This window comes from Salvelinus namaycush, chromosome 6, assembly GCF_016432855.1.
Source record: "Salvelinus namaycush isolate Seneca chromosome 6, SaNama_1.0, whole genome shotgun sequence".
NCBI lineage: Eukaryota > Metazoa > Chordata > Actinopteri > Salmoniformes > Salmonidae > Salvelinus > Salvelinus namaycush.
In genome coordinates, this window is record NC_052312.1 from 7,457,979 (window position 1) to 7,478,976 (window position 20,998).

Below are 20,998 nucleotides of genomic sequence, written 5' to 3' on the forward strand. Positions count from 1 at the left end.
ACTTGTTAAATCCACTTTTTATGCCTTGAGACAATTGAGACATGGATTGTGTATGTGTGCCATTCAGAGGGTGAATGGATAAGACAAAATATTTAAATGCCTTTGAACGGGGTATGGTAGTAGGTACCAGGAGCACCGGTTTGTGTCAAGAACTGCAACACTGCTGGGTTTTTAACACTCAACAGTTTCCCGTGTATCAAGAATGGTCCACCACCCAAAGGACATCCAGCCAACTTGACACAATTGTGGGGAACGTTGGATTCAACATGGGCCAGCATCCCTGTGGAATGCTTTCGACACCTTGTAGAGTCCATGCCTCAATGAATTGAGGCTGTTCTGAGGGTAAGGGGGGGGGGGGTGCAACTCAATATTAGGAACTGTTCCTAATGTTTTGTACACTCAGTGTATATTCTGTTCTGAACAAATGCATTGGGCAATGCAAGGCATACTGTAGAATGCACAGTACAGCATGTTTTGGTGCAGTATATGTAAAATGTTGAACACTTTACTTACGTTTTGGCCGGTTAACATCTCGTCCATCAGGCTGTCCTGTTTGGGAGAGTAGTAACCGTGGTGACTGGGAGTGTAGGACCTGTCCAAACTGAGGAGAGGAGGAGAATGTGAGGTTGGTAGCCATGGAAAAATCACACACAGCTAAAACACTGTTCACCACCCAATATGGCAATAATCTAACCATCAGACATGGCACAAGTAGTACTCTAAAATGAAGGAATGGAAGGCGATAATACCTTTGAGCTGATTTACTGGTGATTTTACAGTCTTTAATGGCCAACTATTGTTTTGTTTTGCTCAGAAAAGTAGGGGGGCCAATAAGCGGGCCATCTATTAGGGAACCCTGCCATAGAGAAACCATAGCATAAAGAGAAAAGCAATGTTTGCACATACCTTTGGATTCGACTACGTAAGCATGGCAGGAAGGAGAAGAAATGAGTGAAAGAGCATCAGACATATTGGAGCATTCATACACACCCCTCCCCCACACAAACACACCCTTCTCCTCTACCATAGGTATGTGTACAGACTACCTGTCAGAGCGGCCCCCCTCCAGGCTAAAGCGCAGGTAGTTCATCCCATCCAGGTACTGTCCAGGCAGGGAGTCATCCCCCAGCTCCCTCAGGTCCTCTGCCCTCAGATACTCCCCTCCGTCCCCTGTCATAGTGTCATCACCTGGGAGAGAGAGAGAGAGACAGAGAGAGAGAGAGAGAGAGAGCAAGAGAGAGAAAGAAAGAGAGAGAGAGAAAGAGAGATAGATAGAGAGCAAGAGAGAGAGAAAGAAAGAGAGAAAGAAAGAAAGAATGAAAGAAAGAGAGGGAGAGCAAATGGGTGAGGACCATGGAAGATGATCGGATCATTCTGGGGAAGGGGACATTGTGATTTGGTGTACGCTCAGCAGGAGTAACTACGCAGGGGCGAGCACTTACCTGGGATGTGAATGTGCACAATCAAACTGACATGAGGTTGAGTTACACACGTAAAGACACACAACCATTCATACACGATCATCCTCCCTCTTCATCATCACATAAAAGCGCTTGTAAACACTACAGATGAGCTTGGAGACACAGAGGTCATAACTGTCTTGTGTCCACGTTATAGAGCTCTACTGCTGCTGTTACCACTACTGAACAGCAGGGGGCAGAATCAATAATACCCTTTTCACAATACAGAGCTGAACCAAACTGAGCCGAGCTGGCCATCCAAAACCCCCACAAAATTAGCGGAAATGAACTGGAAAGGACAGTGTGAAACGAAATTGCCTGAGCCAGTACAGTACCGTTCAAGTTGGCAGCATAGTTTGAAAAGGGTATACAGCCCTTAGCGTACAGCTGGTAGCGTACTGTAGGATAGGCTGACAGAACAAGTGAGGCAGAGAGGCAAGTAGAGATGTCCCTGTGTCAATAGCATAACCACTGTCTGTAGGCAGAGAGAGATGTTCCTGTGTCAATAGCATAACCGCTGTCTGTAGGCAGAGAGAGATGTCCCTGTGTCAATAGCATAACCACTGCCTGTAGGAAGAGAGAGATGTTCCTGTGTCAATAGCATAACCACTGCCTGTAGGCAGAGAGAGATGTTCCTGTGTCAATAGCATAACCACTGCCTGTAGGAAGAGAGAGATGTCCCTGTGTCAATAGCATAACCACTGCCTGTAGGCAGAGAGAGATGTTCCTGTGTCAATAGCATAACCACTGCCTGTAGGAAGAGAGAGATGTCCCTGTGTCAATAGCATAACCACTGCCTGTAGGAAGAGAGAGATGTCCCTGTGTCAATAGCATAACCACTGCCTGTAGGAAGAGAGAGATGTCCCTGTGTCAATAGCATAACCGCTGTCTGGAGAAGGGAGAGTTCTAAATAAACTAAACAAAAGGAAAGGAAAGGAGGTACAATATGAACTCATTCATCTACAGGGTGACTCAAACTCAATACTAGGTGCCATCACTAGGATTAGCACAACAACTGTAAGAGTTAGTAATACTCTTAGTCTAACTATCAGACAAGTGGTGCAAGTATAGACCCACAAAGCAACGTTCATTAACAACACACCCAATATCAAGAAATGTCAGTTGGAACAACCAAACCAAACCCAATCCTCGTCTGACAGCTTCCAAAACACAACTAGATTAATGACGTGTGACTTTTTTCCCACAAAAGTGACCGCCAACCACTCCACCTATATAATACAATATTTCCTTCCAGAAAGAAAGTGAATTCACTGCACAACCGGAGGAGGCAGGTAAAAGACAAATTGTCCATATCTGTAATGAGGTGTTATGAGGTGACTGTTTGGCCATAAACGCACAAACTCTAACACTTCGAACACACCGACAGCGTCATGGCATTTTGGTACACCAGAATTACATTAATTTCCAATGAAACGCTGTGTTTGCCTTGCAGCACTGCGTTGCAGAGGCAGTTGCAGTGCGTTCGGTGTGGTGCGTATGTTGGATTTATCGAACGTATGCGTCAAACTGTATGCATAGACGGCGTGACAGAAATGGTAGCAGAAGGTGAATGTTGAACTTTTGTTATATACATATCCAGATGATACTGTTTACTATTTTGCGCAACGACGCTGTCGGTGTGTTCGAAGCGTAAGAGCCATGACAGAGAGCCTGGAAGAGTGTACTACTCCCTCCACAGAACAGCGCAAACTGTCTCTAACCAGAATAGAAAGAGCAGTGGGAGGTCCCGGTGCACAACTAAGCAAGAGGACAAGTACATCTAGTTTGAGAAACAGACGCCTCACAAGTCTTCAACTGGCAGCTTCATTAAATAGTACCCGCAAAACACCAGTCTCAACGTCAACAGTGAAGAGGCAACTCCGGGATGCTGGCCTTCTAGGCATAGTTCTCTGTCCAGTGTCTATGTTCTTTTGCCCATCTCAATCTTTTCTTTTAATTGGCCTGTCTGAGATATGGCTTTTTCTTTGCAACTCTGCCTAGAAGGCCAACATCCCGGAGTCGCCTCTTCACTGTTGACTTTGAGACTGGTGTTTTGCGGGTACTATTTAATGAAGCTGCCAGTTGAGGACTTCTGAGGCATCTGTTTCTCAAACTAGACACTCTAATGTACTTGCCCTCTTGCTCAGTAGTGCACTGGGGCCTCCCACTCTTTCTATTCTGGTTAGAGGCAGATTGCGCTGTTCTGTGAAGGGAGTAGTACACAGCATTGTATGAGATCTTCAGTTTGTTGGCAATTTCTCGCAAGGAATAGCCTTAATTTTTCAGAACAAGAATAGACTGACGAGTTTCAGAAGAAAAGTTTTTGTTTCTGGCCCTTTTGAGCCTGTAATCGAACCCACAAATGCTGATGCTCCAGATACTCAACTGGTCTAAAGAAGGCCAGTTTTATTGCTTCTTTAATCAGAACCACAGTTCTCAGCTGTGCTAACATAATTGCAAAATGGTTTTCTAATGATCAACTAGACATTTAAAATGATAAACTTAGATTAGCTAACACAATGTGCCATTGGAACACAGGAGTGATGGTTGCTGATAATGGGCCTCTGTACGCCTATGTAGATATTCCATTAAAAATCTGCCGTTTCTGGCTACAATAGTCATTGACAACATTAACAATGTCTACACTGTATTTCTGATCAATTTGATGTTATTTTAATGGACAAAAATATGCTTTCCTTTCAAAAACAAGGACACTTCTAATCGACCCCAAACTTTTGAACGGTAGTGTACAGTTGAAGTCGGAAGTTTACATACACCTTAGCCAAAAACATTTAAACTCAGTTTTTCACAATTCCTGACATTTAATCCTAGTAAAAATTCCCTGTCTTGGTCAGTTAGGATCACCACTTTATTTCAAGAATGTGAAATGTCAGAATAATAGTAGAGAGAATGATTTACTTCAGCTTTTATTTATTTCATCACATTCCCAGTGAGTCAGAAGTTTACATACATTCAATTAGTATTTGGTAGCACTACCTTTAAATTGTTTAACTTGGGTCAAACGTTTTGGGTAGCCTTCCACAAGCTTCCCACAATAAATTGAATGAATTTTGGCCCTATCCCCCTGACAGAGATGGTGTAACTGAGTCAGGTTTGTAGGCCTCCTTGCTCACACATGCTGTTTCAGTTCTGCCCAACTTAATAAGCCATTTTGCCACAACTTTAGAAGTTTGCTTGGGGTCATTGTCCATTTGGAAGACCCATTTGTGACCAAGCTTTAACTTCCTGACTGATGCCTTGAGATGTCGCTTCAATATATCCACATAATTTTCCTGCCTCTTGATGCCATCTATTTTGTGAAGTACACCAGTCCCTCCTGCAGCAAAGCACACCCACAACATGATGCTGCCACCCCTGTGCTTCATGGTTGGGATGGTGTTCTTCGGCTTGCAAGCCTCCTCCTTTTTCCTCCATACATAACGATGGTCATTATGGCCAAAAAAGTTATATTTTTGTTTCATCAGACCAGTGGACATCTCTCCAAAAAGTACGATCTTTGTCCCCATGTGCAGTTGCAAACCGTAGTCTGGCTTTTTTAATGGCGGTTTTGGAGCAGTGACTTCATCCTTGCTGAGCGGCCTTTCGGGTTATGTCGATATAGGACTCGTTTTACTGTGGATATAGATACTTTTGTACCTGTTTCTGCCAGCATCTTCACAAGGTCCTTTGCTGTTGTTCTGGGATTGATTTGCTCTTTTTGCACCAAAATACATTAATCTCTAGGAGACAGAACGCCTCTCCTTCCTGAGCGATATGACGGCTGCATGGTCCCATGGTGTTTATACTTGCATACTATTGTTTGTACAGATGAACGTGGTACCTTCAGGCATTTGGAAATTGCTCCCAAGGATGAACCAGACTTGTGGAGGTCTACTATTTTTTTCTGAGGTCTTGGCTGATTTCTTTTGATTTTCCCATGATGTCAAGCAAAGAGGCACTGAGTTTGAATGTAGGCCTTGAAATACATCCACAGGTACACCTCCAATTTCCTCAAATGATGTCAATTAGCCTATCAGAAGCTTCTAAAGCCAAGACATAATTTTCTGGAATTTTCCAAACTGTTTAAAGGCACAGTCAACTTAGTGTATGTAAACTTCTGACCCACTGGAATTGTGATACAGTGAATTATAAGTGAAATAATCTGTCTGTGAACAATTGTTGGAAAAATTACTTGTATCATGCACAAAGTAGCTGTCCTAACCTACTTGCCAAAACTATAGTTTGTTAACAAGACATTTGTGGAGTGGTTGAAAAACGAGTTTTAATGACTCCAACCTAAGTGTATGTAAACTTCCGACTTCAGCTGTACTTCCATACATTTTTTCAACTGGTACCAGGGACCTTCAGACGAGTCTTGTGAGGCCTGTGGGCGTCCAAGAGCAAAACAACCAACATGTACATGTTCGTGATAGTTTCATCTTTCCATAGAGGGCTAATAGTTTGTAGACCAAACCGTTCGGACGCCACAGCCGATTTTGTGACAAGAACGATTTTCAGGATGTCTCATGGTCTGACAAACACCGCTCTAGTGCTGTTACCTTTCACCGACATAGGGGGTGGATTCAGACACATCCAATGCAAAAAAAAGATATCTCTAGCTTAAACTGACAGATTTTCATGGGGATTTTTTTATTATGCCAACATGCTTAGGGGATTAAGGATCGGACCCTTTTTTTCAATTTTTGCCTAAAATGACTTTCCCAAATCTAACTGCCTGTAGCTCAGGACCTGAAGCAAGGATATGCATATTCTTGATACCATTTGAAAGGAAACGCCTTGAAGTTTGTGGAAATGTGAAATGAATGTAGGAGAATAAAACACATTAGATCTGGTAAAAGATAATACAAAGAAAAAAACATACGTTTTTCTTTTCATTTTCTTTTCATCATCTTTGAAATGCAAGAGAAAGGCCACACTGTATTATTCCAGCTTAGGCACAATTTAGATTTTGGCCAATAGATGGCAGCAGTGTATGTGCAAAGTTCTAGACTGATCCAATGAACCATTGCATTTCTGTTCAAAATGTTGTATCAAGTCTGCCCAAATGTGCCTAATTGGGTTATTAATACATTTTCAAGTTCAGAAAATGTGTACTCTCCTCAAACAATAGCATGGTATTCTTTCACTGTAATAGCTACTGTAAATTGGACAGTGTAGTTAGATTAACAAGAATTTAAGCTTTCTGCACATATCAGATATGTCTATGTCCTGGGAAATTGTCTTGCTTCATTTCACACTTCTCCCCAGCCTACATACTGTAATTCAGGCTCTCCGGGCCATGGCATGTGAGATCTCATATGAGTTCACAGCATTTCAGAGTGGGGATTTGAAATTGCTTAGGGTGAAACTATCTTCCAGGTTTGTTTACGGACAAGCTTTTTGTATTTAACCCCATCTTTTTGGCATTAAACAGTCTCCATATATACTTCCATTATTTTTTTCAACTGGTACCAGGGACCTTCAGACGAGTCGTGTGAGGTCTGTGGGCGTCCTAGAGCAAAACAAGTGTCTTTTTGCTAGAAGTTTAATGACACACTCTACGGGGTAGCATTTATTAAGGGCTCAGAGCATGGTGGATCTGAATATTTAAACGCTTTTCAAACCACTGCTTCCCCTAGCTGATTATCAAGGAGCGTTTCAAAACAAAATCACTGTCGCATTAACATTCAATGGGACACAGACATCATTAGTATCCGTGTAGTTTGTTGTCCACACTAATGCTTTTCGCAATGATATCCAGTATTTCCCATTTAGACTAGTGGCCCTAAATGTGTATATCACAATCTTGATTTCACCGCACTGTGTTCGAATCAAAACCCCCTACCAACAGTGGTTGAGGTTGGTAACAGGTTCAAGTATATACTCTAAGCCGCATCCATGACAGCTTGTTATACACAACCATTGCAGAGGAATCTCACACCATGCAAATTACCACGACGACAACAAACTGCCACACACTCGTCAATAGCATTCACCACGGCAACCTTGACACGGTGTACCTTCTAAATCCATGGAGTCATCTGACAGAACAGCATCCTCATTCTGTTTCAGCCCTGTGGGTACAGTCTGCAGGCCTGTACAGTGTACAGTACAGTGAGAAACTAGCCGACCACAACCAACACACACTAGGATTGGGCTATGGAGAAACGGGAAGGACTTGGGGCAGGCTAAATGAGATGTCTACCCTCTTATAAAAAAGGGTGTCTTTGGCTGTCGCCACAGGAGAACCATTTTTGGTTCCAGGTAGAACCCTTTTGGGTTCCATGTATAAGCCTCTGTGGAAAGGGTTCTTCCTGGAACCCAAAAGGGTTCTACCTGGAACCAAAAGGGTTCTACCTGGAATCAAAAAGGGTTCTTCAAAGGGTTCTCCTATGGGAATAGCTGAAGAACCATTTTAGGTTCTAGATAGCACCTTTTTTCTAGGAGTGTACAGGGAAACTGGGACAGGGTTTGAAGTCAGGCTTACTGAGGTGCTAGTAGGTCAAACCACTAAATCAGCCACATAAATAGACTGAAGTTTAGAATACCTGTCTTTATATATGGTGCTGGTCATATACAGATGGCTAGTGACTGGATCAAGTGTCAAACTCACCCTCCTCATCAGAGACATCCAGGACTTCAGTCATGGTCTCAGGAACGTTCATCTTGTGTTTCTCTGTTACCGTCTAGACAACATAAACAGACGAATCCCATTACAATTTGAGGGACGAATGCTACATTTAACTTAAGGCAAATTGTCACTTAGTCTACTATTGTCATTAACGCAAAATTAAGTGAAAATTCAACTCAAGTGGAAGTTAGGATTTGCCCCTCACAGGCTAAATAAACACCATGTGTAAATACTGTGATTTCAGACAAGATGTGAAGGGCTGTTGGACTGAGATAGTTGAATGACTCACGGTTGTCGAGGTAATGATCTCCTCGGTGACCACCTTGAGTGTGTCCACCACAGAGATGTAGCCCAGTCGCCGGGCGATGGCCAGAGCTGTGTTACCATTCTGTTAGAATGGGAGAAAGACATATAAGTGTGTGTGTGCTTGTGTGTGTGTGTGTGTGTGTGTGTGTGTGTGTGTGTGTGTGTGTGTGTGTGTGTGTGTGTGTGTGTGTGTGTGTGTGTGTGTGTGTGTGTGTGTGTGTGTGTGTGTTCAGCAGCTAGTCCACTCACCACAGTGATGTTGTTGGGCTTAGCTCCATTCTGCAGCAGTAGATTGATGATGTGTGTGTTTCCTTGCTGTGCTGCTTGGTGGAGGGGAGTGTACCCATTCTGAGAAGAGAAAGTACTGACTTTAATGACTGTCTGGCAAGGCCTGGAAATTTAAGAGATTCAAACGTGAACATTCATAACACAGAGAAAAAGTGCTTAAGTGCTTTATCATACACTATATACCTTTCTTATGCTTTCCGATATGCAACAAACCCAATTATAAATGCACTGTGGCAGTTTTGTGTATGGTTTATTACCTTGGTCTTGGCGTTGACGCTAGCTCCGTTCTGTAAGAGGAAGTTGACCATCTTGGCGTTTCCATAGTGACACGCTACAATCAGTGGAGTGTAGCCCAACTGGAAGAGAATAATAAATCACAGTATCAAAACACATCTACTAACATTATCAAAACACATCTACTAACATTATCAAAACACATCTACTAACATTATCAAAACACATCTACTAACATTATCAAAACACATCTACTAACATTATCAAAACACATCTACTAACATTATCAAAGATAAATAATAGTGCCTTATCATCATTCCAGTACAGTGGTTATTCTATGTTCAAATTAAATGGATGTAAGTTCTGTCCATACCTTAGTTTGCTGGTCCAGGTTGGCTCCATGTGTAGCCAGTATCTCACTGACAACCACCTTGTCCTCCTGGGCAGCAAGATGGAGGGAGGTGAGGCCACTCTGAAGGGACAATATGTTACAATATGTTACTCACCACATCTCTAAATCCATCAATCAATTAGCACACTGTATAGTGTAACTATAGACGGGAGATTGTCCATAGATACTGTATGTGGTTACATTAGGTTACATGGTTCCCCTAAATATCGAGGGAGTTTTGAGTGACAGGCGACCTTTACCACCAAAACAGGAAATTACACGTTGACAGGGGAGGAAATGTGAGATTGGGTATTTGGGTTTTGTGACCCGTTTCACTCATGCAGAGTGCAGATACACTCCACCAGGTGTTATCAGTGAGATAGTTTGCATTTGTCATCGGTACAGTATATATGACAAGGCAGACTGAGTCTGCTGGTAAAGCAGTGATATATCTACATCCACTCAGGTCTGTCTGGGGTTCAGTGATAGAGCTGGATGAAGAATGAGCGGATTGGAAAACGGTTAAAGGAGGAATAAATTGGGGGTTTCTGCTTGAGACAAATCCCTGTGATAAATGGGGATAGAGGAGGGTGACTGACGGCCCTGCATGCCTGATCTATATTTCTAAGACAATGTGTGTCTGGGCGGGACTATAAAGTGTGCGCTTGTGTGTGTGCGTGCATGTGTGTTTGTGTGCGTGTCCTGTATTCATATGCGTATGTATGTTTAGTATGTGCATGTCCTGTATTCATATGCGTATGTATGTTTAGTATGTGCATGTCCTGTATTCATATGCGTATGTATGTTTAGTATGTGCATGCCTATAAGCGTGTGTAGGTGCGTAAATGCGAGCAGGTGTGTGTCTCGCTTTCGCCTACAGACAGGGACAATTAAGTAGGATCGATGCAATACGCGTGGGCAGACATCCATGGTCGTCATGGCAGTGTACTAACCTCCCACATCCCTTGCTGTGACTCATCCATCTACAGCACTGGGCACCAGCAAACTTACTGTTCCTAAAATAGCCATGAAACAGCTCTCCATCCCTCTTTTAACTTAATTCCTGCTACATTCTCGTAAGCTATGCAGAAGCATTGTAATCACAACTGAGGACTTGTAATAACGCTAAATGTAATAACACTGGTAAATGTAATAACACTGGTAAATGTAATAACACTGGTAAATGTAATAATCTTTTCTATTTGTAATAACTTTCAGATTTTTTATGTACAGCAGCAAGAAAAGGTATGTGAACCCTTTGGAATTACCTGGATTTCTGCATAAAATGTGATCTGATCTTCATCTAAGTCACAACAATATACAAACAGTGTGCTTAAACTAATAACACACAAATTATTGTATTTTTCTTGACTATATTGAATACATCATTTAAACATTCACACTGTAGGTTGGAAAAAGTATGTGAACCCCTAGGCTAATGACTTCTCCAAAAGCTAATTGGAGTCACGAGTCAGCTAACCTGGAGTTCAATCAATGAGACGAGATTGGAGATGTTGGTTAGAGCTGCCCTACCCTATAAAAAACACTCACAAAATTTGAGTTTGCTATTCACAAGAAGCATTGCCTGATGTGAACCATGCCTCGAACAAAAGAGATCTCAGAAGACCGAATATTAAGAATTGTTGACTTGCATAAAGCTGGAAAGGGTTACAAAAGTATCTCTAAAAGCCTTGATGTTCATCAGTCCACAGTAAGACAAATTGTCTATAAATGGAGAAAGTTCAGCACTGTTGCTACTCTCCCTAGGAGTGGCCGTCCTGCAAAGATGACTGGCAGAGCACAGCGCAGAATGTTCAATGAGGTTAATAAGAATCCTAGAGTGTCAGCTAAAGACTTACAGAAATCTCTGGAACATGCTAACATCTCTGTTGATGAGTCTACGATACGTAAAACACTAAACAAGAATGGTGCTCATGGGAGGACACCACGAAAGAAACCACTGCTGTCCAAAAAAAAACATTGCTGCACATCTGAAGTTTATAAAAGAGCACCTGGATGTTCCACAGCGCTACCAGCAAAATATTCTGTGGACAGATGAAACTACAGTTGAGTTGTTTGGAAGGAACACACAACACCATGTGTGGAGAAAAAAAGGCACAGCTGTAAAGTATGGTGTAGGGAGCATCATGGTTTAGGGCTGCTTTGCTGCCTCAGGCCCTGGACAACTTGCTATCATCAACGGAAAAATGAATTCCCAAGGTTATCAAGACATTTTTGAGAAGAATGTAAGACTATCTGTCCGCCAACTGAAGCGCAACAGAAGTTGGGTGATGCAACAGGACAACGACCCAAAACACGACCCAGAAAATACGCCTTCTGGAGTGGCTCAGTCAGAGTCCTGACCTCAACCCGATTTAAAATGCTGTGGCATGACCTCGAGAGCGGTTCACAGACATCCTAAGAATATTGCTGAACTGAAACAGTTTTGTAAAGATGAATGGTCCAAAATTCCTCCTGACCGTTGTGCAGGTCTGATCTGCAATTACAGAAAACGTTTGGTTGAGTTTATTGCTGTTTATTGCAGACTGTGTTTGTCTAATTGATTTGACTTAGATGAAGGTCAGATCAAATTTTATGACCAATTTATGCAGAAATCCAGGTAATTCCAAAGGGTGGAAGGGTAAACTGAATAACTTTTTCCGGTAATTGTAACACACACACACACACATATTCGGTCTTCAACGAGGTCCAAATGTGCCTCGATCCATCGTTTTATCCATCGTTTTTGGAATTTGCAATGCTCCCTGAATGTCTAGCTTTGATTTCAGTGATTACTAGCAAGCAGTCAAGGACACAGTCAAGAAACTGTATGAATGTAGGTCCTTTATCATTTCTCTGGTGGCATGCATTAAAACGCGTATCTTTGTTGTGGTTTTCTTTTGCAAAATAACTATGCATTAACTGACTTATTTTTGAATAATTGTCAACATACTGTACACCATCACATTAAGGTTTAGGACGTTCACTCTATTACAAGGAACAATTGCAGGTCTATTTTTCTCCAGAGAAGTAGCTTATGATTGTTGGCTCATACGCTAGCCTATCTTTTTGTTGTTGTATTTTTTGTATTTTACCCCGTTTTTCTCCCCAATTTCGATCTGGTCTCATCGCTGCAACTTCCCAACAGGCTCGGGAGGCGAAAGTCGAGTCATGACCCCCCTAACCGCGCTTCTTAACACCCGCCCACTTTACCCGGAAGCCAGCCGCATCAATGTGTCGGAGGAAACACCTTTCACCTGACAACCAAGGTATCCTACAGGCGCCTGGCCCACCACAAGGAGTCGCTAGAGTGGGATGAGCCAAAGCTCTTGCAGCTAGGACCACGGATTGTCTCGGGAGTGTGACTGTTTGAATCCCTGCTGTTTGTTGGTGTTTCCATCTGCCCTGTGACCTGCCCTGTGACCTGCCCTGTGACCTGCCCTGTGACCTGCCCTGTGACCTGCCCTGTGACCTGCCTGTCTGGAACTGCGAGCAGTAACAGTCTACATTCCTACCATGACAAAGACCAAAGCTGGTGGGAGTACCGTTGAGGATAGTGGTGTCTCTCTATCACAGGTGAAGGATCTTTTAAACAAACAAAAATAGTTCTATAAGCAGTTGTTACAACAACATGAATATAGTGTTGTGTCCAAATATTGGTGGAGTAATAAAATAATGGGCGATCTGACCAGAGAGGTCCAGGACCGGAAGAACAGTTTGCAGTTCACCCAGGGTCAGCTTGATGGGTTTAAACAGGACAACAGTCATTGAGAGAGGACATCAGTTCTGTATGTGACTAAATGATAACAATGACAGAGAAATCAGATCAACATTGTTGTGGATGGAATTGCAGAATCCCCACATGAGACCTGGATGGAGTCCGAGGACAAAGTGAGGGCTGTATAAATACACCTTGGATGCTGGAAAGCCAAGGTTCCAAAAGCTGGTGTGTAAGATATCATGCAGACGATTTTGCTGTGACTCTTATGTGGATGATGTAAAAGATATTTGTTGGTCTGATGTGATTAATAAGGAGCACCCTGCCTCTTTTAAAAAATGTTTTAAATTGAACCTTTATTTAACTAGGCAAGTCAGTTAAGAACAAATTCTTATTTACAATGACGGCCTACCAGGGCCAAACCCGGACGACGCTGGGCAAATTGTGGGCCGCCCAATGGAACTCCCAATGGGACTCCCACGGCCGGATGTGATGCAGAGTGGATTCAAACCAGGTACTGCAGTGACGCCTCGTGCACTGAGATGCAGTGTCTTAGACCTCTGCACCACTCGGGAGACTCTGCACTTGATGAATTTATGAAATTGCTTCTTGAAGGTATTATAAAACATGCACCTGTTAAGAAACTGACAGTTAGAACTGTTAAGGCGCCATTGATTAATGAGGAATTTAAAGATTTTGTTTGACCAAATATAATGCAATTTCTTTGTGAAGAAATGAACAACAGACTTTCAGCATGCTTATAGAGAAGGGCACTCAACATGTACTGCACTGGCACAAATGACTGATGGCTGGTTGAAAGAACTTGATAATAAGAAGATTGTGGGAGCTGTACTGTTAGATTTTAGTGTAGCCTTTGATATTATTGATGATAACTTGTTGTTGAAAAAACGCATGTGATATGGCTTTTTAACCTCTGCCATATCATGGATTGAGAGCTATCTATCTAATAAAAAACAGAGAGTTTTCATTAATGGAACCTTCTCTAATGTTAAACATGTAAAGTGGGGTGTACTTCAGGGCAGCTCTATTGGCCCTCTACTCTTTTCTATTTTTACCAATGACCTGCCACTGGCATTAAACAAAGCCTGAGTGTCCATGTATGCTGATGATTCAGCCCTATATGCATCAGCAACCAAAGCTAGTGAAGTCACTGCAACCCTAAACAAAGAGTTGCAGTCAGTTTATGAATACGTGCCAGTAATAAACTGGTCCTAAACATTTCTTAAACTAAAAGCATTGTATTTGGTACAAATCATTCCCTAAGTTCTAAACCTCAGCTGAATCTGGTAATGAATATAGCAGCTGTTGAACAAGTGGAGGAGATTAAATTACTTGGTGTTACCTTAGATTGTAAACTGTCATGGTCAAAATATATTGATTCAATGGTTGTAAAGATGGGGCGAGGACTGTCTGTGATAAAGAGATGCTCTGCTTTTTTGACACCACACTCCACAAAGCAAGTCCTGCAGGCTCTAGTTTTATCTTACCTTGATTATTGTCCAGTCATATGGTCAAGTGCCGCAAAGAAAGACCTAGTTAAGCTGCAGCTGGCACAGAACAGAGCGGCACATCTTGTTCTTCATTGTAATCAGAGGGCTAATATCAATACTATGCATGTCAGTCTCTTTTGGTTAAGAGTTGAGGAAAGACTGACTGCATCGCTTCTTGTTTTAATAAGAAACAATGCTTTGGAATTTCCAAATTGTTTGCATAGTCCACTTCTGTACAGCACTGACACAGACACTTACCCCACCAGACATGCCACCAGGGGTCTTTTCACAGTCCCCAGGTCCAGAACAAATTCAAGGAAATGTACAGTATTACACATAGCCATGATTGCATGGAATTCCCTTTCATCTCAAATACAGCAAGTGAACAGCAAACCTGGTTTCAAAAAACAAATAAAGCAACACCTCAAGGCTCAATGCCGTGACCTACTTTTTGTGTGTATGTACTGACATGTATGTGTCGCTGATAGATGCACACACACACACACACACACACACACACACACACACACACACACACACACACACACACACACACACACACACACACACACACACACACACACACACACAAACTGGGAACTACAAAAAGGGACCATCATGCAACATCATAAGGACTAGTAAAATGACTATTTCATCTCAATGAATACATGTACTCTGTTTTCTGCTGTTTATAATGTATGGATTCCTAAATTATTTGTTGATATACAGTACCACTCAAAAGTTTGGACACACCTACTCATTCCTGGGGTTTTCTTTATTTTTACTATTTTCTACATTGTAGAATAATAGTGAAGATATCAAAACTATGAAATAACAAATATGGAATCATGTAGTAACCAAAAAAGTGTTAAACAAATCAAAATATATTTTATATTGGTTTTACCTTGGTCATAGCTTGGTCTTACCTTGGTCACAGCTTGGTCTTACCTTGGTCTTAGCTTGCTCTTACCCCATCATAATATAAGATTATTTTACGCCATACTCCAAACAATGTTTAGCCTCAAATATAGCTTCAAGCATGGTTTACAGAACTATTTTTGTTACACTCCACCACCCAATTCACCTCCTCACAGACACCTATCCAGGTCACGGCACCAATTGGACAGACTGGTTTCTAACCTAGGTCTCCTATTTTGGCTATTACACTAGCGGTTGAAGCTATTATGTTATTCATCAACATGTAATAATAACCTTGATTAATAATAATCAAGTGTGTGTGTGTGTGTGTGTGTGTGTGTGTGTGTGTGTGTGTGTGTGTGTACACGACTGTGCATGTGTGTACATTTCAATGTGTGCTTGTGAGTGTGAGTGAGTATTCCTGTAGGATGTGCATGAGTTTGTTTGTGTTGTAATTGGCTGTGGGTGCTGGTATGTGCCTCCAATTGAGGGAAGTAGCACATAATAACATTGATTTTGTTATGTTATAACATGATTGGTTGAAGTTATTACATTATTCATTAAAAAAAGTTGTTACTCACTAGTTAATGAAATAACTTATTACAATTAGCGGGAAAAGTTATTATGTTTACCTTAAAAACATTTTTACATTTACCAGCAAGTTATTACATTTGCCAGGTTTAAAAATAGAAATGTTATTACAAATACAATAGTTATTACATTTACAGGTGTTATTACATTTACAGGTGTTATTACATTTACAGGTGTTATTACATTTACAGGTGTTATTACATTTACAGGTGTTATTACATTTACAGGTGTTATTACATTTACAGGTGTTATTACATTGCCGTTGGTATTACATTACTGGTGTTATTACATTACCGTTGTTATTACATTTACCGTTGTTATTACATTACTGGTGTTATTACATTACTGGTGTTATTACATTTACCGTTGTTATTACATTACCGTTGTTATTACATGTACCGTTGTTATTACATTACCGTTGTTATTACATTACTGGTGTTATTACATTTACCGTTGTTATTACATTACTGGTGTTATTACATTTACTGGTGTTTTTACATTGCCGTTGGTATTACATTACTGGTGTTATTACATTACTGGTGTTATTACATTTACTGGTGTTATTACATTGCCGTTGTTATTACATTACTGGTGTTATTACATTTACCGTTGTTATTACATTACTGGTGTTATTACATTACCGTTGTTATTACATTTACCGTTGTTATTACATTACTGGTGTTATTACATTACTGGTGTTATTACATTTACCGTTGTTATTACATTACCGTTGTTATTACATGTACCGTTGTTATTACATTACCGTTGTTATTACATGTACCGTTGTTATTACATTTACTGGTGTTATTACATTACTGGTGTTATTACATGTACCGTTGTTATTACATTACTGGTGTTATTACATGTACCGTTGTTATTACATTACCATTGTTATTACATTACTGGTGTTATTACATTACTGGTGTTATTACATTACCGTTGTTACAGGGCTGGATGCTAACTTGAGATGTGTGTGTAACTCTCATTTTTGGAGAAAATATCACAAAGATATCGACGAGTCTTTTTAGCGTGAAAGCTAACCCCACCTGTTAGGATTCGCCCTTACTGACAGCGTTACTATATTCACTAAAGACCCTAAAAAGTGAGATCTGAAAGGAGAGAACACGAGTAGAAAGACTGACATCAGAGGCCCTGTTCATTTGAACCCCTCAGAAACAGCGAGACATCACGTCTCAGAGAAGAGTGTCAGTCAGTATCTGTGACCAGAGTACAAAGGCCTATGTACATTTTTTACTTTTCAGTTTGGTTTTAATGTGTGAGTCGTTGAAGAGTGGGTTCAAACCCACGGCCGCGTTACATAAGCAGTTTAAAACCAAGAGGGATGGGAAGATGTAGCCCTACCTTGGTGGGGACGTTGACTTCAGTCCCCTTCTCGATGAGCAGGGCGGCCATGTCAGCGTGCCCCTCCTGTGAGGCCAGGTGTAGAGGGGTGACCCCCTGTTTGGTTAGGACGTTGGTCTCCGCTCCGTACTGCAGCAGTACCACCGCTATGTCCATCTGGTTCTTCTTCGCCGCAATGTGGAGTGGGGTGTAGCCATTCTGGAGGGAGAGTGTGTGAGAGAGAAAAATTCAGCCATACAGATACCTTTAGAGATGTACTCACTCACTCACTCACTCACTCACTCACTCACTCACTCACTCACACACACACACACACACACACACACACACACACACACACACACACACACACACACACACACACACACACACACACACACACACACACACACACACACACACACACACACACAGCTTCACTACCACATTGACTGTCCACCCCTAGGCTGACCGACGTCTCTCCTCCCACCTGTTGGGGAGAGTGCCAGAGTGGCCTCATGGAGGTCTCACCTTGGCCGTGGTGTGGGGGGAGGCCCCTTTGTCCAAAAGCAGGAGCGCCACCTTCTGGTGATCATAATGTGCTGCGACATGGAGAGGTGTGAGGCCGTTCTGCAAGGATGACGAGGTGAGTGCAGATTGGATTAAACCAGGCTGGTTAGCGGAGCAAGCAGCCATTAAGAACACTGGTCAACATACACAACACATGATAAATAAGCTGAGTTATAGGGGCTCTATTACAGCTTGTTACGGAAAACGAGGCTTATATTAAAGAGCAAGCAGCAGGAGGATCGCTGGGCGGGTCCTTATTCAAAAAGAATAAGAAGAAAAAGTATATCTGTTATCTGTCTTTCCTAAAAGTAGAGGAATAAACAGCAGTTAATCAAACTAAAAGTTGATTTAATCAAACTCTGCTTACCGGTAGTCTCGCTGACAACATAGCCTCAACCAGAAATAACAACAGACTTTTAAAATATATAGCCAGATAATTCCTCATCAGACTATTCCTCATCAGATTATTCCTCATCAGAATATTCCTCATCAGACTATTCCTCATCAAACTATTCCTCATCAGATAATTCCTCATCAGACTATTCCTCATCATTTAAAATAGGTCAGAGCATTGTCTGATATTGTGAAAATATAACACACCTTGTGAGAAATAGACTTTTCTACTGTGTAGTTATTTCTCCCTGTAACACAAAACTATACAATGATTAAGAGTTTGAGTTTTATGGTAATGATGCTTACCTTCCCAGCAGAATCAGGGGGAGCTGTTTTTTTCAGGAGAAGTTTGACCACATCCAGGCTTCCGTACTTGGATGCCACATGAAGGGGAGTGAATCCTTTCTGTATGGAGACAACATACAGACGACCATTTTATAATGACTGAAACAAACACGATCTATATCTTCATCAATGTGCATAAGGCTCATGAAATACACTGCGTGTACAAAACATTAGGAACAGCTTCCTTATATTGAGTTGCACCTCCTTTTGCCTCAATTCGTCAGAGCATGGACTCTACAAGGTGTCGAAAGCGTTCCACAGGGATGCTGGCCCATTTTGACTCCAATGCTTCCCACAGTTGTGTCAAGTTGGCTGGATGTCCTTTGGGTGGTGGACCATTCTTGATACACACGGGAAACTGTTGAAAGTGAAAAACCTTGCAGCGCTGCAGTTCTTGACACAAACTGGTGCGCCTGGTACCTACTACCATACCCCATTCAAAGGCACTTAAATATTTTGTCTTCCCATTCACTCTTTGAATGGCACACATACACAATCCATGTCTCAATTGCCTCAAGGCTTAAAAATCCTTCTTTAAACTGTCTCCTCCCCTTCATCTACATTGATTGAAGTGGATTTAACAAGTGACATCAACAAGGGATCATAGCTTTCACCTGATTTTACCTGGTCAGTCTATGTCATGGAAAGAGCAGGTGTTCTTAATGTTTTGTACACTCAGTGTATATTCAAAAGTAATTACTTCATAACAGCGTCATTTCCAAAGGGATCAGAAATTCACAGCCAACTAATGATGTATGTGAACCAAACATAATGCAATTTAACAAGATGCACAATAACAACAAATCTCTGTGCACCCACATTGCTAATGTAATCATAGGTAATACCCCCAAATCTAATTTACAGAGTAAAACCTCATCAGTGACATATTGCCAACGCAGCCACCAGGTGGTGCTCTTTAGCCGTTGTCACATTAGGCTGTTGTGATAGGACTCCCATGTCACATGTCTCCCGTGTTTACGACCCAGCCCATGAAGGGAGGGAATCCTTTTGTCTGTGTAACGCTGGTTCATTTCTGATGTAATACACATCCGAGCAGAAACAACGTGTAGATAAGAAGAGAATGAGAGGCACTAATGGTGGTGGTGTGAAAAACAGAAGATAAAGATTAGAATCCATAGGGTGTAAAACATCATCTATCTAACAGATCAAACACAGGTGATTAGGGACAGAGGTAGAGAGGAGCACGTCTAGGAAGATGTTGTTCAACGGGCAAACCGCTGTCCCTGTCCTGTTGTTGATGCTAACAATGCCACACCTGTTATCCCCATTAGACAAGGAGAAGAGGGGGAAGGGAGGAGAGAGAGAGAGATAGAGAGAGAGAAGAAGAGGGGGAGAGAGAGAGAGAGAAGAAGGGAGAGCAGGGAGAGAGATGGGTGCATTTTACTGCATCATAAACCTCAGAGCCCAGAGCATATGAATAAATTAGCACTGATATATCGTTGTGTCAATGGATGTTGAATATCCTTCAGTGACAGAAGTCGACATCTACTTGCTAAATTCAGGAGAAGAAGCCAGGGGTTCTCCAAAGCATCATAAATCATGAATTGATTAAACCAGGTCACACTGACAGTGGCCCATAGTCTGCGCCTGTGAAAGAGGCCATACAGCCAATCAAGATATATTTATGATATAATCCACACAGAAAGAAGGGGATGGATTCCATCCATAAAAAAATCCCCATAAAAACCACAACAAGATGCACAGGTGTGTGTGTGCTTGAGCTTAGGCAAAGAAATGTAGGTGTGTGTGTAGGTGTGTGTGAGTTTATGTGTAGGTATTTGTGAGTGTGTGTGAGTGTGTGTGAGTGCGTGTATTATCTCTACCCACCTTAGTAGCCAGCGAGTGTGAGGCGCCTGCCTCCAGCAGTACTGAAGCCACGTCCAGCTGTCCCTCCCTCGCTGAGATGTGGAGAGGTGTGTATCCGTTAGTAGTGGAGGCGTCAGGGTGGGCCATATGCTGCAGTAGCAACTGGACTATCTCAGTCTTCCCCAGACGAGACGCGATGTGGAGGGGTGTCTGGTCCTCCTTGTGGGGGCAGAGACATGGAGGTTATAGGGGGTAGAACATGTACTTTATTATAGACGTCCACAGAGAGATTGAGGCTATGGGTGACATGATTTTTACAGTATTTGAAGTTTAATGAGGGTAGTAATGCTTTATTTTACAGCCCCACTTTCCTGAAGTTACTGTAGAGTAGAGGAGAGGAGAGGAGAGGAGTAGATTAAAGTATAGAGTAGAGTAAAAAGTAGGGCATAGAGGAGAGTATAGAGTAGAGAGCAG

At 41.9% G+C, this 20,998-nt stretch overlaps 1 protein-coding gene across 1 annotated transcript in view; it reads right to left on the bottom strand.

Annotated features, from left to right (window-relative positions):
* Positions 1 to 20,998, bottom strand: part of LOC120049577 (ankyrin-2-like) — a 192,541-nt gene that overhangs the window by 48,122 nt on the left and 123,421 nt on the right. The window contains exons 15-25 of the mRNA XM_038995864.1: positions 20,546 to 20,743; positions 18,659 to 18,757; positions 17,921 to 18,019; positions 17,411 to 17,608; positions 9,293 to 9,391; positions 8,943 to 9,041; positions 8,647 to 8,745; positions 8,381 to 8,479; positions 8,074 to 8,146; positions 1,047 to 1,188; positions 514 to 601 (exon numbers count right to left, since the gene is read on the bottom strand). Coding sequence (XP_038851792.1) covers positions 514 to 601; positions 1,047 to 1,188; positions 8,074 to 8,146; positions 8,381 to 8,479; positions 8,647 to 8,745; positions 8,943 to 9,041; positions 9,293 to 9,391; positions 17,411 to 17,608; positions 17,921 to 18,019; positions 18,659 to 18,757; positions 20,546 to 20,743 — 1,293 coding nt within the window. The remainder of the gene's footprint in view (positions 1 to 513; positions 602 to 1,046; positions 1,189 to 8,073; positions 8,147 to 8,380; positions 8,480 to 8,646; positions 8,746 to 8,942; positions 9,042 to 9,292; positions 9,392 to 17,410; positions 17,609 to 17,920; positions 18,020 to 18,658; positions 18,758 to 20,545; positions 20,744 to 20,998) is intronic.